We start from the raw sequence: 18,158 nt of genomic DNA, 5'->3' as shown, positions 1-18,158 counted from the left end.
GGGGGGGCCCCCCCCCAAAAAAAAAAAAAAAAAAAAAAAAAAAAAAAAAACTGAATTGGGATGGGTGGGTTGTGTAGGATGGCGGGGGGATGGGGGTGAGGAGGGTAAAAACATGCTGGACATAGGTATTTGCCAAGTACTTTATTTCCATTCCATCTATAAAATGATTATAATAGTTCCTACTTTAATGTTTGATGTGAGGTTTAAACTTTATATATATGTGTGTATTTATGTATATATATATGGTTTGTATATTTAACATTTAAATAGTGCCTGACACATAGTAATTGCTGTATAAATATTTCATTTTTATTACTGTGATTATTGTTTTCAAACTCTGTTTGAATGAAAGCAGCAAGTGATATTTTTGGCTGTTGTATGTGGAGTTTAGAGGAGGAAATCACTGACTACCAGGGACAGTGAGCTGAAGAAGCTAAAACAGATTTAGGTAGCAGTTGGCCTGCACCAGCTGAGGATAAGAGTTGATTTTAAAGAAGGGGAAGGAAATGTATACATATATGCCATTGTTTTATGGATTTTATAAAATACTCTAGAGGAAATGAGGGTTTTACCTTGTAAGCTGTATAACTAGACTTGTTAAAATAATTTACAAAGTTGACTGCCTTAAAAATTAGGTAGCATGGTTTAGTGACCAGTGCTCATGTCAAGATACAGAATGGCATAGATAACATGGCATATAGGTAGCCAAAAAATCTCATATAGAGAGAGATAGGTTCCCATTATATCAAGTCTAATAGAACCTGGAAATTTGATTTCTCATATTTTAATTCTTTGAAAAGGTGTTATTTTACTCCCCAGAAAGTTTTGGTTGATAATACAGTCATTTGTTTATTTGCTAAGGGACCCTGTTCCACTTTGCTTTACAACCAAGCACTAATACAGAGACCTTGACTTGCAACCTATTGCAGTTTTCTTTCCTGCTGGTCACAGCTTTGCAGTTTGGAGTCCTTTTGATCCTAAAAGAAACAATCATTTCATATAACTAGCAGTTCCTAAACTTAATAAAAATCATAAAGCCTGACAATTTTTAGAATCTCTTATATTGCATTGTTTATCATGTCTTTAAGAGCAAAACAATAAAGGCTTGATTTTATACATTAATGCTTTTATGACTAAGATTGATAATATGATTTTTAATTTAATGGAATTTTAATAAAATAAGTACATTATTGTTCATAAGAATAGATTTTATTTGCATAGTTTCTTATAATGTATAAATTGATTTTTTTCTTATATCTTATTTTGAACCCAGCAATAATTTTGTGAGGTTGGCTGAACAGGCAGGATTATTGTGTTTTATAGTTGACAAACTTTAAACACAGAGTTTGTGACTTGCCCTTAGTCACATAGCTACCAACTGTTGCAACTGGGAATAAAAAAAAAAGACTTTTGATTCATGGTCCTGATGCTGAAAACTCATCCTCTGTATGCTGGTGCCGAATCAAGTCTCAGAGACAGAGTTTCGGGTGAAATAGAGAAGAATGGCTTTATTGCTTTGCTGGGCAAAGGGGGACACAACAGCCTTGTGCCTCAAAAAACTGTGTCCCAGCCTGAGAAGTGAGGAGTTTTATAGCAATGGTTCAAGGGTGGAGCGGCTAATAAGGATCAGGGTGTGTGCAGTGCCTGCACTCCTTTAATCTGGCCTCAGGTGGTCTCCTGATGAGCTTCTCTGGTTCCTTTAATCTGGTGTCAGGTGGTCTTCTCCCTAGTCTCTGCATCCCCTCCCTTCCCTCATTAGCAACTGTTTGAATCTGCCCTTTGGAACTCAGGGAAGGTCATGGAGGCTGGAGTCTATTCCCTACAAACAAGAAATGGGGACACAGAAAGGCTTCCATGCCCAGGAGCCCCACAGGGTCCTGCTTGGTTTCAGTCCCAATGTTCAATCCACTATTACAATGGGCTGTGCCAAAACCAGGAAGTTTGTTCATTATGGACTTAACGTTTTTAATAAAATTATTCATACTTAATATAAAGGAATGGGTATTTGGCCTATAAGAAACTTATAGCACTAAAATTTTGTGAATACTGTTTATAATTTATTAACATAGGGTTTTACCCATTAAGCATTAACATAGGGAAGTCAGACATATATGCTTACAAACTTGAACCTTCCTATAGTATATATACCTCAAATTATTATCACACTGCTAATACATGGAGGAAAAAAAGATTGATAGTAGCATCTATGAAGGTGCTTATAAACCATATTCTTAGACTCAAAATAAATGAGAACCAATGTACTCTAACTTTCAGAGGGTAATAGTGTAACAAACTTCCATTGATGTTACCTTACTCTATTCTGTTACTAAGATTCTGTTGGATGGTGAACTACTTATATCTTTAGTTACCCAGGATGGCCCTTTGTTATTTAATGGAGTTATGCTTCCATTAAAATATGAATGTAAGAGCTTCCATCTAAAAAGGCAAAAAACAGCCTAATTTTTATATGTACCAGTAGATATGTGGGTTTGTTTTGTTTTTAAGGGATGCAATAGAAATGCTTCATAGTATGGATGATGCATTTAAAAAACAAGTTGATGCAATTGTTGAAGCTCATCAAGCTGAAATAACACAACTGGCAAGTGAAAAGCAGAAATGTATTGATTCTGCAAATTTAAAGGTACTGTAAGTAAAATTCACTTTGATAATCAGTATTAAATTGTTATAGCTAAGTAAATTGGATCTTTGACAATGATAAAAGAGAAAAGGAAGCATGATTTAATAACCAAATAGATATGAAGAAAATTGCCAGTACAATCATGAAGCCAGACCAAAATGTCGGTAATACTTAGATTAGGTGTAGAATATAATTTTAATGAAACCAAGATTATAAGTTTGATTCTGATGTGCACCTGCTCCATGAACTCTGGATAAAAATTTCTGTATCCCTAGCCAATTTCAGCTGGAAGCCCCTTTGGTTACACATAGGCAAAATGAGAATGTGAATGTATTAAATACAATCCATCACTACCTAGGACAAGTTCTCAAGGAGTGTTTTATTATCAATTAGGGTTCAAAACTATCAAATTTCTCATTTTAATATCATTGACAAAGGAATGGGTTAGGATGATAATAAATCAGAGGGAAACATCAAAATTACCTGCAGAGCTTTTTAATAATACATATGCATGTGCTTCCCCCTCAGACTTTCATTCACTAAGACTGGGATCAGACCCAGGTATTTTTCTCAACAGGTGCTTCTGATATGATCCCTCTGTTAGTTAAGATTCACTAGATGAGCAGACAGTTACAAATTTCCATTTTTCCCTGATTTTGAAGTAATAATAAGAAACAGATATCTTTAAGACTGGAGATTTATAAATCAGCAACTGGAAAAGGAAAAGAGTTAATAGAAAAGGAAAGTGATACTTCATATATTACAATCAAGGTTGTATAATTAAATGACATTACCATCAGGAGTCTATGTAACCAGAAAGGGGGATTTAGGTCTTTGGAAATAATCACAATGAATAAGGAAATATAACTTGTTCAAAATTTAGTTCTTTGTTTCATTTCAAGTTAACAGATGTTTCAGATATTTTATTTAAAATCTACCGATTGTTGAACAAGAGTACATTAGGTATTACTAAATAAAGTATAAAATTAGGCCTTTAGCTAAAAAGAAAATACTGTGTTTGATTATGGACATCTTGCCAATATGATGTAATATCAAAGGAAGGTGTTTGTTAGAGAATAGAAAAATTTCACCAAAGCTTAAATGCGGTAATCATGAAAAAAAATTGTAAGGCATCACGTAGAGGTGATCATTTAAATTAGAAAAAATGTTTTCAAAGGGAAAAAAATTAGGAAGTCTATACCAGAGATTAGGAAGAGGGAAGTAAACAGAAAGGGATGATGATATTGGTAGTACTCTCAGGAATGTTGTATGATAGGAGAGAGAGTTTCAAGCAGAAATTAATAGTATCAAATACATTGAATCCTAGGAGAATGTAGGTTAACAATAAAATCATAAGATGATCTCTCAAAAAGATGGTAATTTATAACCACCACCAGCAATTTTAGAAATGCAGTGTTTAAAGAGTTTCTTTGGAAACGGAGGTTGTTTCAGTTTTTAAAGTCAAATTCATGATTCAGCATTCATAATCAGCACAGGACAGTGGAAAGATTAAGTCAGAAGACTGGTATCATCCAAATATGCTCCTGAGAAGCTACACAACTTGAACAAGTTTTCTAAATTATAAAATAGAGTTAAAATAAATTACCATGTGTTAATCACAAGAACCTATGAGAAATAAATGGATAATACACATGTAAGTACTTTGTATACAGTATAACATTTTCCCTATTAGTATTTGAACAAGTTAACATTTTATTAACCTCTGTGCTTTAAATGGACATCACAAAATACAAAATGTATAAGAATAAATTTTTCACTTTTTTGCATTTTTTAAAATACATTTTCATTAAGAAATGTAAATGTTATAAAATTTATGTTGATTTAGGTTCATCAAGTTGAAGAAGAAATGCGTGGACTTCTGGAAGAAACGTGCAAGAACAAAAAAGCAATGGAAATAAAAATTAAGCAACTTGCTTTTGCTCTAAATCAAATTCAGCAAGAAATGTGATGGTTCTGAGAATGGATTGAATTGAAATGAACCAGCAGACCTATTGTAAAAATGATTAAATATTGTGATAGTAGTAACTGCTATGACTTTGAAATGTCTTTTTCTACACATTTCATTCTAATTATATTTTAAAAGACTTGATCAAGTATTTATTAATTGTATATGTAGGTTTTTTTATAATAAATTGTTGACAATTATGTGTATTAGAAAAACCTACCAAAATAACTAAAAACACTTTTTCTTGTTTCGGTGCTGTACATTGTTTGCTAATTACACATTTGCCTATGAGGGAAAGTATTTTAATATCGTTGTTAACCTTACTGTGTTGATGAAGAACTAATTATATTTATTGGTTGTCCTTTAGTTGACATAGCGCCATTCTTTTGAAAGGCTCGTAAATGTAGCTAAAAAATATTTTAAATCTGTATAAGGGATGTGGTATTTTTAAGAATGCATATGTAAGTATCTCCACATCACTCATAATGACCCCTTTTTATATAATGCATATGACTTTTTCATTAAAGATTACATTTAAGGTTTTATAAACATTGTCTCAAGAGGAACACTACCGTTCCACTGTCATTCTCTCATTTTTCCTTTTTAGTTACTATTTATGAAGAGAATTCTTATTTTGTAACTGGAAACAGAGTTCTTCCATTTCATATCAGTTCACTTATTACTATTTCACTTTTGTCATCTCTTATGTTCCTCTGTATTCAGAACAAAGATCTAAATACTATTCTCCTTACTATTTCTGAAAGAATATAATACCTAATCCTTAACTAATAGCCAGTGAACTAAGTTTTGAAAATTAAATGGAATCAGAAAAAATGTAAAGAGAGGGCCCCATTTTGTTATAGGCAAGATTTATACTGAAATCTGTGGGACATCAAGCATGTCAATATATGTAATGGGAGTCTGTGGAGGAGGGGAGGACATAAGAAATATTGGGGGAAATAATAGCTGAAAACTTCCTAAATTTGATGAAAAAGGTTAACCTACAAATTCAAGAACTTCTGTAAAACCCAGGATAAGCACAAAGAGAACCACACCTAGACACTTAAGAGTCAAACTGTTGGGAAAATCTTGAAAGCAGTGAGAAAATATGATTTATTTCATATAAAGAAACAATATAACTAACAGTTGACTTCTCATCAGAAATAATGGAGATCAGAAGGCAATGAAAGACATATTTTAGGTACAGGAAGAAAAGGAACAGTACATCCAGGGCTCCCCTGGTGGCACAGTGGTTGAGAGTCCACCTGCCGATGCAGGGGACACGGGTTCGTGCTCCAGTCCGGGAAGATACCCCACGGAGCAGCTGGGCCCGTGAGCCATGGCGGCTGAGCCTGCGCGTCCGGAGCCTGTGCTCCGCAACGGAAGAGGCCACAACAGTGAGAGGCCCATGTACTGCAAAAAAAACAAAAAAAAAAAAGAATTCTACATCCAACAATATTATCCCTCAGAATAAATGCAAAGCAAATGAGACTAGAAGCAGTGGGCTGACAGAGTACTCAAAGAAAAAAAGTTAGCTAAGAATCTTATATCCCACAAAACTATCTTTTAAACATGAAACCAAAATAAAGTCATTCCCAGGTAACAGAAAATGTGTTCCTACCAGACCCACCTTACAACAAAGGCTGAAGGAAGTTCTTAAGGCTTCAGATTCTTTCAGAAGGTGACCCTAGAGAGTAATTTGAATACACATGAGAAGAAAAAAACACCAGTAAAGGTAATTATAAAAGAATATAAATATATATTTCTTTTCCTTTCATCCCTTAGCTGATTAAAAAAGCAAATATGTAAAACAATGTGTATAATTGTATTATTGGGAGTAAAACAAAATGTAATATTTCTCAATATCAGCACAAAGGTGGGTGAAAGCAAAGCTGTACGGAAGCAAGGAAGTAACAGACAGTAACTTGAAATCATAGGAACAAGTGACACCAATAATAAATATGAAAATGTAACTGTATATATTTGCTCTTCTTAGACTTTAAGTTATATAAAACAACTATAAAAACAGTTGCAATTTTAAAATAGATGTAACATATATAACAGCACAAAAAGAGGAAGAGAATAGAGCTATATAGAAGATTCTATATTTCATTGAAACTGGGTTAGTACAAACCTGTTGTATATTCTGATAAGGTATGTATAAGCCATTGTGAAGCCATTAAGGAAGTAACTCAAAATAAATAACTAAAGAATAGAATTAAAATGTTATACTAGAAAATATTTGTGTAATACAAAAGAAGCAGAAGTAGAGCAATAAAGTATAAAGCAATTATTAAATGCAATAAAAAAGACAAGATATTTAGAAAACAAAAAATGGCAGAAATAAGTTCAACTCATATATAATTCAACTACATCAATAATTATGTTGTGTGACTGGATTAAATAATCCAAAAGACAAAAATAGACAAGAAAACAAGTTCCAGCTGTGTGTTGCCTACAAGACACTTTCAAATATGCAAATAGGTTGAAAGTAAAAGGACAGAAAAAGATATGTAAATAGCAACCATAAGAAAGATGGAGTGGCTATACTAATATCAGACAAAATAGACTTTGAAACAAAAATGTACTAGTAGGAAAGATGATAAAATGTCAATTTATCAGGAATGTATAATAATTATTAACATGGATGTACCTACTGGCATATTCCCAAAATTCATGAAGCAAAACTGACAGGCTTGAAGGGAAAAAAAGGTAATTCAACAGTTACAGAAAATTCAATACTTCACTTTCAATAATGGATAGAACAATGAGGCATGAGATCAACAAGAGAACAGAAGACTTCAACGACACGGTAAACCAACTAGGCCTAACAGACATCTGCAGGATGCTTTCAACAACAGCAGAATCTTTACATTCTTCTGAAGTGCACATGGAACATTCTGCAGTATAGATTAGATGGAAGGTCAGAAAGCAAGCCTCAATGGGTTTAGAAGTATTGAAATCACACAAAGTATGCTCTGTGACCACAGCAAACTGAAATTAGGAAGGAATAACAAATTTGGGGAATTTACAATTATGTGGAAATTAAACACACTCCTAAATAAGTACTGGATCAAAGAAGAAATCACAAGGGAAATTAGAAAAATTCTTTGAGGTGAATGGAAATGAAAAGAATGTAACAAAATTTATGAGATGTAACTAAAGTAGTTGTCAGAAGGAAATTTTTTATCTGCAAGCAACTACATTAAAAAAGAAGAAAAACCTGAAATTAATATCCTAACCTTCCACCTATAAATACTGGGAAAAGTGGAGCAAACTAAAGCCAAAGCAGACAGACTGAAGGAAATAAAAATTAGAGCAGAAATTAATGAAAATAGAAAAACAATACAATCAGTGCACCTAAAATTTTGACTTTGAAAAATCTACAAAATAAACCTTGAGCTAAATTAATTCAGGATAAAAGGGCTCAAATTACTAAAATCAGGAATGAGCACAAGAAAATGATAATAATAATAAGGGTGGGAGGAAACTCTGGAAGTTGTTGAATATGTTTATGGCCTTAATGATGGTGATAGTTTCATGAGTTTATACTTACTCCCGCTCATCAAATTGTACAGACTATGTACAGCTTTTGCATGTCAATCATACCTTAATACAGTGGTTTAAAATAAAAAGAAAGAACTCCATAGGCAATAGAATAAAAAAGAATAAAATTCTTAGGTATAAATTTAACAAAAGAAGTGCAAATCTCATACTCTGAAAACTACAAAACATGGTTGAAAGGAAACAAAGAAGACAATATTCATGGATTGGAAGACTTAAGGTGGTAATTCTCCCCAAACTCATCTACAGGTTAAATGCAATCCCTACCAAAATCTCGGCTAGCTTATTTGCATAAATTGACAACATGGTCTCTAAAATTCATACAGAAATTCAAGGGACCTAGACTATCAATCTTGAAAAAGTTGGAAAACTCACACTTCTTCATTTAAAATCTTACTAGAAAGGTACAGAGGGACAGCAGCCAAGATGGCAGAGTAAAAGGACCCTAAGCTCACCTCCTCTCAGGAGCACACAAAAATAACAAAAATCTGCAGAACAACCATCATTTAAAAAGACTGAAACCTACCAGAAAATATCATTTAAAAAGACTGAAACCTACCAGAAAATATCCTCTATAGCTAAAGACATAAAGAAGGAACCACAATGAGACTGGTAGGAGGGGCAGACTCATAATATAATCAAATCTCATCCCCCCTGCGTGGGTGATCCACAAACTGGAGAATAATTATATTACAGAGGCTCTCCCACAGGAATGAGTGTTCTGAGCCCCAGCCTGGGGTTCCAGCACTGTGAAGAGAAGTTCCCAGAGCATTCAGTTTTGAAGGCCAGCGGGGCTTAGTTGCAGGAGCCCCACAGGATTGGGGGAAATAGAGACTTCACTTCTACAGGGCACACAAAATCTCATGCATACCAGGACCAAGGGCAAAAGCAGTAATTTGATAGGTGCCTGGGCCAGACCTACCTGCCGGTCTTGAAGCATCTCCTGGAGAGGTGGGGGGCAGCTCTTGCCCACCATGGGGACATAGACACTGATGGCAGAGATATGGGGGAGTGTTCATCTATATGAACTCTCACTGAAGGGAGACATCTTGCTTGGGTCATTAGCACCAAGACCTTGCCCCACCCAACAACCTGTAGGCTCTAGTGCTGGAATTCCTCAGGCCAAACAACAAACTGAGTGGGGACACAGCCCCACCCATCAGCAGACAGGCTCCTAAAGACTTGCTGAGCCCACAGACACCTCTAGACACGCCCCTAGACGTGGCCCTGCCCACCAGAGGACCAAGACCAACTCCAGCCCCTTGGGGGCAGGCACCAGCCCCTCCTGCTTAGAAGCCTGCACAAGTCTCTAGACCAGACCAGCTTCAACCACCAGGGGGCAGACACCAGAAGCAAGAAAACTAAAGTCCTACAGGATGCAGACAGAGTCCACAAATGCAGGCCAGACACTATCCTGGGACCAGCTGGTCCCTAGCCATTGGGTGATAAGAGGGGAGTACACTGCTGGGATGCATAGGACATCTCCTACAGAGGGCCACTTCTCCAAGGTTGAGAAACATAAAAGGACTGCACTCTTAAAGGGCATGCACAAAATCTCACACACTCTGGGACCCAGTGCAAAAGCAGTGGTTTGAAAGGAGCCTGGGTGAGACCTAACCTGCTTATGTTAGAGAGTTTACTAGAAAGGCAGGAGGCAACTGAGCTCATCCTAGAGACATAGACACTGGGGCAGCCATTTGAGGGAGCTCATTCTACCACGAGGACACTGGTGCTTGTAAGCGCCGACTTGGAATCTTCCCTCTAGCTCATAAGCCTCAGGACCCAGCCCTGCCCCCACACACCAGTCTATAGTCACCAACACTGGGACAACTCAGTAAGCAGGGACAAAGCCCCCTGTACACACACCCCAGCATAGAAGCTGCCTTAAGACTCACTGAGCCCACAGCCTCCCCTGGACATGACCCTGCCACCAGAGGGCCAAGGAACTTGTCCCCACACACCAGTGTGCAGGCCTAGACCTGGGACCCCAGGGCCCTGCAACCAGAGACACTAGTATCCAGATCCACGTACCAGTGGGCAGGCACCAACCCCAGAATCCCTGGCCTCACTCACCCATGAACCTGCTCTAGCCTTGGGATCAGTCTCACAGACCAGAGGGCAGACACCAGCCCCAGGACAACTGCAGCCCCACAGCCTGTGGACCCAGCCCACCCACCAACAGCCCAGCCCCAGCCCTGGGACTGGCTGGGCCCTGGCCCTGCCCACCAGCAGGTGAACACAAGCTTCAGAATACCCCAGACCCCACACCCAGGGGTGTCAGGAACCACTCCCATCCAGTAACAGCTCTGGGACACCCTGGGCCTTGCAGGCAGAACTCAGGACATCGCTTTGCCTATGGGTAGGTCATCACTAGCTCCAGAACATGGCTTCACCCACCGCTGGGCAGGAACCAACCCTGAGATCTCCTGGAAGCTGACAGCCCATCAGTGAGCGAGTACTAGCCGTCTGGGGTTCCACCACCAGCTACCTCATGACACAGCCTCAAAAACCAATGGTCAGCAGCCTCCAAACAAGGAGGGCCTGGCAACCAACTGCACCAGGGACCAGCCAGGCCTACCAGACTTCCCACAGTAGTCAGCCCACCACCACAGAAGGACCCAAGCAGCCCACATAGGGGGCACCCCTAGAGCATATAGCTCTTGTGACAAGAGTGGAGTGCACTGCTGGGATGCATAGCTACATCTCCTACAAAAGGCTACTGCTGCAAGGCTGGAAAATGTAACCAACCTACCAAATACATAGAAATAAAAACAGCAAGTTAGGCAAAATAAAGTGACAGAGGAACATGTTCCAAAAGAAGGAACAAGATAAAACCCCAGAAAAAGAACTGAAATAGAGATAGGCAATCTACTTGGGAAAGAGTTCAGGGTAACAATTGTAAAGATGATCAAAGAACTCAGTAGAAGAGTGGATGCACAGATTGAGAAGTTAGAAGTATTTAACAACAAAGTGTTAGAAAATACAAATAACAACCAAACAAAGACCAAGACTACAATAACTGAAATGAAAAATACACTAGATGAAATCAACAGTAGACTAAATTATACAGAGGAAAGGATCAGCAAGCTGGAAGACAAGGTAATGGAAATCACTGACGCCAAACAAAAAAAAGAATGAGAAGAAATGAAGACAGTTTAAGAGACCCTTGGGACAACATCAAGTCTACTAACATTTGCATTATTGGGGTTCCAGAAGGAGAAGAGAGAGAGAAAGGGACTGAGAACATATTTGAAGACATAATAGCTAAAAAATGTCCTGACCTAGGAAAGGAAATAGACATCAAAGTCCAGGAAGCATGGAGAGTCCCAAACAATATTAACCCAAAGAGGAACAACACCAAGACACATTGTAATTAAAATGGAAAAATTAAAGATAGAGAATATTAAAAGCAGCAAGGAAAACAAAAAATCTATAATAGATAACACACACAAAACAAAGAAAGAAATCCAGGTATAACACTCAAGATAGACACCAAATCACAAGAGAATAGAACAAAAGAAGACAAAAGGAACAACAACAAAAATCCCACAAAAATAATCCCACAATTCACAAAATGGCAATAAGAACATACATATCAATAATTACTTTAAAAGTAAATGGACTAAATGCTCCAATCAAAAGACATAGAGTGGTTGAATGAATACAAAACGAGACCCATATATATGTTGCTTACCAGAGACTCACTTCAGATCTAAAGACACACAGACTGAAAGTGAGGGCATGGAAGAAATTATTCCATGCAAATGGGAATCAAAAGAAAGCTGGAGTAGCAATACAAATATCAGAGAAAATGGACTTTAAAACAGACTGTTATAAGAAGCAAAGAAGAACATTACTTAATGATGAAGGGATCAATCCAAGAAGATATAACAACTGTAAATACATATGCACCCAACATAGGAGAACATAAATACATAAGGCAAACAATAACTAACATAAAGGGAGAAATTGACAGTAACACAATAATAGTAGGGGACTTAAAACTCTGCTTACATCAAGGGACAGATCACCCAGATAGAAAATCAATAAGGAAATACTGGCCTTAGAGGACACATTAGATCAGAAGAACTTAATAGATATACATGGAACATTCCATCTAAAAGCAGCAGAATACACATTCTTTTCAAAGGCACACAGAACATTCTCCAGGATGGACCACATGCTAGACCACAAAACAAGCCTTGGTAAATTTAAGAAAACTGAAACCATATCAAGCACATTTTCCAACCAAAATGCTATGAGACTAGGAATTAACTACAAGAAAAAAAAACTGCAAAAAACACAAACATGTGGAGGCTAAATAATATGCTATCAAACAACCAATAGATCACTGAAGGCATCAAAGAGGAAATCAAAAAAATGTCTGAAAGATGAAAATGAAAACACAATGATCCAAAATCTATGAGTTGCAGTAAGAGCAGATCTAAAAGACAAGTGTACAGTGATACAAGCTTACCCAAGGAATCAAGAAAAATCTCAAATAAACAACCTAACCTTACACTTAAAGGATCTAGAAATAGAAGAACAAAAAAAAATCCAAAGTTAATAGAAGGAAAGAATGCATAAAGATTAGAACAGAACTAAATGAAACAGAGACTAAAAAAAATAGAGAAGATTAATGAAACTTAAAGCTGCTTCTTTGAAAAGATAAACAAAATTGATAAACTTTTAGCCATCATGAAAAAAAGAGAGAGGGCCCAAATCAATAAAATCAGAAATGAAAAAGGAGAAGTTACAACCAACACCACAGAAATACAAAGGATCATAAGAGACTATTATTAACAACAATATGCCAACAAAATGGACAACTAGAGGAAATGGACAAATTCTTAGAAGTGTACAATCTCCCAAGACTGAACCAAGAAGAATTAGAAAATAGGAACAGACCAATTACCAGTAATGAAATTGAATCAGAAATTTTTAAACTCCCAACAAACAGAAGTCCAAGACCAGATGGCTTCACAGGTGACTTCTACCAAACATTTAGAGAAGAGCTAACACCTATCCTTCTCAAAATATTCAAAAAAATTACAGAGGAACAAATGCTTCCAAACTCATTCTATGAGACCAGTGTCACACTGATACCAAAACCAGACAAAGATATCACAAAAAAGAAAATTACAGCCCGATATCCCTGATGAACATAGATGCAAAAATACTCAAGAAAATATTAGCAAAGTAAATCCAACAATATTTTGAAAGGATCATACACCATGATCAAGTGGGGGTTTTCCCAGGGATGCAAAGATGATCAATATCCACAAATCAATCAATGGGATAAACCACAATAACAAACTGTAAAATAAAACCATATGATGATTTAAAAGATGTAGAAAAAGCTTTTGATAAAATTCAACATTTTTTATAACAAAAACTCTCCAGAAATTGGGCATAGAAGGAACATACCTCAGTATAATTAATAAAGGCTATATGTGATAAGCTCACAGCTAACATCATACTCAACAGTGAAAAACTGAAAGCATTTCCTCTAAGGTCAGGAACAAGACAAGGATGCCCACTTTCACCACTTTTATTCAACATAGTATTGAAGTCCTAGCCATGGAAGTCAGACAAGAAAAAGAAATAAAGGGAATCCAAATTGGAAAGGAAGAAATAAAACTGTCACTTTGTGCAGACATTATGCTATAGAATTCCTTAAGATGCCTCCAAAAAACTACTAGAGCTCCACAATGAATTTGTTAAAGTTGCAGGACACAAAATTAATATACAGAAATTGGTTCCATTTCTATACACTAAGAGCAAGCTATCAGTAGGAGAAATTAAGGAAGCAATATTTACCATTGCTTCAAAAAGAATAAAATACCTACAAATAAACTTACCTAAAAAGGTAAAAAGAACTGTACTCAGAAAATTATAAGACACTAATGAAGGAAACTGAAAACAACAAAAACAGATGGAAAGATAAACCATGTTCATGGATTGGAAGAATTAATATTGTTAAAATGACCATACTGCCCAAGGCAATCTACGGATTCAATGCAACGCCTATCAAAATACCAACAGCATTTTTCACAGAACTAGAACAAATAATCTAAAATTTTGTATGAAAACACAAGAGCCCCTGAATAGGCAAAACAATCTTAAGAAATAAGAACAGAGCTGGAGGAATCATGCGCCCTGACTTCAGACTATACTACAAAGCTACAATAATCAAAACAGTATGGTACTAGCCCAGAAAATAGACACATAGATCAATGGAACAGATTAGAGAACCCAGAAATAAACTCACACACTTATGGTCAATTAATCTACAACAAAGGAGGCAAGAGCATACAATGGTGAAAAGACAATCTCTTCAGTCAGTGGTGCTGGGAAAACTTGACAGCTACATGTAAAAGAATGAAATTAGAACATTTTCTCATACAAAAATGAACTCAAAATGGATTAAAGACCTAAATGTCAGACCAGATACCATAAAATTCCTAGAGGAAAACATAGGCAGAACACTCTTTGACATATATCATAGCAATATTTTTGTTTTGATCTGTTTCCTAAGGTAAAGTAAACAAAAGCAAAATTTAGTGAATAGAACCTAGCTAAATGTAAATGGTTTTGCACAGCAAAGGAAACCATCGACAAAATGAAAAGACAACCTACTGAATGGGAGAAAATATTTGTAAGTGATATGACCAATAAGGGGTTAATATCCAAAATATATAAACAGCTCATACAACTTGATATCAAACAAACAAACAACCAAACCATTGATTAGAAAATGGGCAGAGGATTTGAATAGACATTTTTCCAAAGAAGACATACAGATGGCCAACAGGTACATGAAAAGATGCTCAACATCAATAATCATCAGAGAAATGCAAATCAAAACTACAATGAGATATCACCTCACACCTGCCAGAATAAACTATCATCAAAAAGATCACAAATAATAAATATTGGCAAGGGTGTAGAGAAAAGGGAACCGTAAATTGGTGTAGCCACTGTGGAAATCAGTTTGGAGGTTTCTCAAAAAACTAAAAATAGGGACTTCCCTGGTGGGCCAGTGGGTAATACTCTGCGCTCTCAATGCAGGGGGCCCAAGTTCAGTCCCTGGTTGGGGAACTAGATCCCACATGCATCCTGCAACTAAGAGTCCACATGCTGCAACTAAGAAATCCACATGCCACAACTAAGAGCCCACATGCCAAAACTAAGACCTAGCATGGCCAAAATAAATAAATAAAAAATAAATACATACTTTAAAAAAACTAAAAATAAAACTACATATGATCTGGCAATTCCACTCCTGGGTATATATTCAAAGAAAATGAAAACACTAATTTAAGAGATACATGCACTCCAATGTTGATAGCAGCATTATTTACAATAGCCAAACTAGGGGAGCAACTTAAGTGTCCATCACTAGATGAATGGATAAAGACAATGTGGAATATATTTACTATGGAATACTACTCAGCCACAAAAAAGAATGAAATTTTGCCATTTTTAATAACATGAAAGGACCTGGTATGTATTAGGCTTAGTAAAATAAGTTAGGCAGAGGAAGTCAAATATTGCTATGGTATCACATGTGTGGAATCTAAAAATAAAACAAACTTAGGGAATATAACATAATAGAAACAGACTCACAGTTACAGAAAATAAACTAGTGGTAACCAGTGGGGAGAGGAAAGGGGGGTAGATAAGATAAAAGTAGAGGATTAGAGATACAAACTACTATATATAAAATAAACTATAAGAATATATTATACAACATAGGGAATATAGCCAATATTTTATAATAACTATAAATGGAATATAATACCTTTTTTAAAATTAATTACTATGTTGTACACCTGAAACACATAATATTGTAAATCAAGTATATCTCAATAAAAAAAATCACAAAGTGTAGAAAATATTTTGAATTGGATGAAAATGAAAATAGAACATGGAAAACATTATGGGATGCAGCAAAACAATGTTTAGAGAGAAATTTATAGATTTAAATGCCTATGTTAGAAAGAAGGAAAGGTTTCAAATCAGTAATTTAAGTTTCCTTTTTAAGAAATCAGAAAGGGACTTCCTTGGTGGCACAGTGTTTAAGAATCCACCTGCCAATGCAGGGGACACGGGTTTGATCCCTGGTCCGGGAAGATTCCCACATGCTGCGGAGCAACTAAGCCCGTGTGCCACGAGTACTGAGCCTGCGCTCTAGAGCCCATGAGCCACAACTACTGAGCCCGCGCGCCACAGCTACTGAAGCCTGCGTGCCCTAGAGCCCACACACCACAACTACTGAAGCCCCTGTGCCTAGAGCATGTACTCTGCAACAAGCCATCACAATGAGTAGCCCACACACTGCAACGAAGAGTAGCCCCTGCTCGCCACAGCTAGAGAAAGCTGGCATGTAGCAACGAAGACCCAATGCAGCCAAAAAAAAAAAAGAAAAGAAAAGAAAGAAAGAAAAGAAACCAGAAAAAGAAGATCCACTTAACCCCAAGGATAAAAATATTAAATCTCAGAGCAGAAATCAATCAAATAGAAAAGAAACAAAAAAAGCAATAGAGAAACTAGCAATCAAACCAAAAGTTGGTTCTTTGAAAATATTTTCAAAAAATGATGCACTTTTAACAACTCTGGGCAATAAAGAAGAGAGAATAAAAATTTCTAAAATCAAGAATGAAGAAGGGTCAGCATTACAGACTCTAAAGATGCTAAAAAGGATTGTAAGAAATATGATTAACAACTTTACGCTGACAAATTAGATGACTTAGTTGAACAAATTTTTGAAAAGATACAATTTACCAAAACTGACTCAAGAAAAACTAGAATATCTGAATAAACCTATAATAAGTAAACTGAATTCCTACAAAGAAAAGCTCAGGTTCAGACAGCTTTGCCAGTGAATTCTGTAAAATATTTTTAAAATAAATAAAATCAGTCCATAGCCATACTCTTTCAGAAAAGAGAGAAGGAAGGAATAGTTCTCAACTCATTCAATATGGTGAGTAATAAGTTGATAATTTCTGGTGGCCATTAATTATAAATAATATTTATAAACTCACTTATAGTAAGTCTCTACTAATATGTACCCCCTATGATGTGTATGTCAATGTTAAAGAATGGCTTTGATGGCCACACCAGCCTGGATTTCTTCTCTGAACGATTAGATACTTGATATTTCACCTCTGACCATACTGTTGGTGGTAGATGGCCATGTGCGCTTCTTTCCCGTTAAAAGTCCCCTGTCCACAGTAGTCACTGTCAAGCTAATTATCAAGGAGACTTTTGTCTACTTCAACCTCCTGCAGGAAAGAGTAGTTCCTTAATATTGTGTGGATAGGTAAAAGTGAGGATACAAATCAACTGTGATCCATAGATATTGTTCAGCCAAATACCAGTCAGCCCCATTCATAAATCATCAAGTTTTTTGCCTGATGATGAGCTCAGCATGTGGTTGATCCCAATTTGTTAAAATAGATGATATAATATGAAGGGACACTTCAGGAAGATTTTGGAATCCTTAGTGTGCACTAAGGTAGCACATGCTCCATCAAGCTTGTCTAGTTATTACCATTTATCTAATCTTGATTACATCATTTCTACTAGCTGCTAGAGTACTAGGCTTACTTATCTGTGAGAAGGAAGAGCTAAGAGCCCTCAATTCATAACAGGTAGTTCAGGCCGTTGTGTGATACAGAAATGGGCTCTGTATTGACACATGCTGTGTGTGTGTGTGTGTGTGTGTGTGCCTTTTGTCTAAAGATGATTGAAAAGATGTTAGAGGTTTAAAAAATTATTTGACTTTCTGGGTCATGGGACCTAAGAAGGGTTGATTACAACTGAAGCTTATTCCTGAATCCAAAATCTTGATTTAAAAGTACCTCAACTTGGGCTTCCCTGGTGGCGCAGTGGTTGAGAGTCCACCTGCCGATGCAGTGGACATGGGTTCGTGCCCCGGTCCGGGAAGATCCCACATGCCGCGGAGTGGCTGGGCCCGTGAGCCAT

General features: G+C 36.6%; 1 protein-coding gene and 1 long non-coding RNA gene across 4 annotated transcripts in view; one reads left to right on the top strand and one right to left on the bottom strand.

Annotated features, from left to right (window-relative positions):
* The window catches only part of LRRCC1 (leucine rich repeat and coiled-coil centrosomal protein 1), a 39,864-nt gene extending 34,275 nt beyond the window's left edge, over positions 1–5,589 (top strand). The window contains exons 18-19 of one of the 3 annotated variants that reach the window (XM_024731632.1): positions 2,506–2,641; positions 4,485–5,584. In XM_024731632.1, the coding sequence (XP_024587400.1) occupies positions 2,506–2,641; positions 4,485–4,607 (259 nt within the window). In that variant the 3' untranslated portion in view covers positions 4,608–5,584. Of the gene's footprint in view, positions 1–2,505; positions 2,642–4,484 lie in introns of all 3 variants that reach the window. The other 2 variants (XM_024731623.1, XM_024731615.1) reach the window with 2 other exon arrangements.
* On the bottom strand, positions 288–18,072 carry LOC112390631 (uncharacterized). The gene is made up of 3 exons (XR_003001313.1): positions 18,035–18,072; positions 6,235–6,291; positions 288–977 (listed from the first exon to the last, which is right to left on the bottom strand). It is a non-coding gene; the product is annotated as an uncharacterized LOC112390631 (long non-coding RNA).
* Positions 18,073–18,158: the final 86 nt, after the last annotated feature.

This window comes from Neophocaena asiaeorientalis, unplaced genomic scaffold, assembly GCF_003031525.2.
Source record: "Neophocaena asiaeorientalis asiaeorientalis breed wild unplaced genomic scaffold, Neophocaena_asiaeorientalis_V1.1 scaffold371, whole genome shotgun sequence".
In the NCBI taxonomy this organism is placed as follows: Eukaryota; Metazoa; Chordata; class Mammalia; order Artiodactyla; family Phocoenidae; genus Neophocaena; species Neophocaena asiaeorientalis.
Note: the sequence above shows the minus strand (reverse complement) of the source record. Positions and strands in the feature narration are given on the sequence as shown.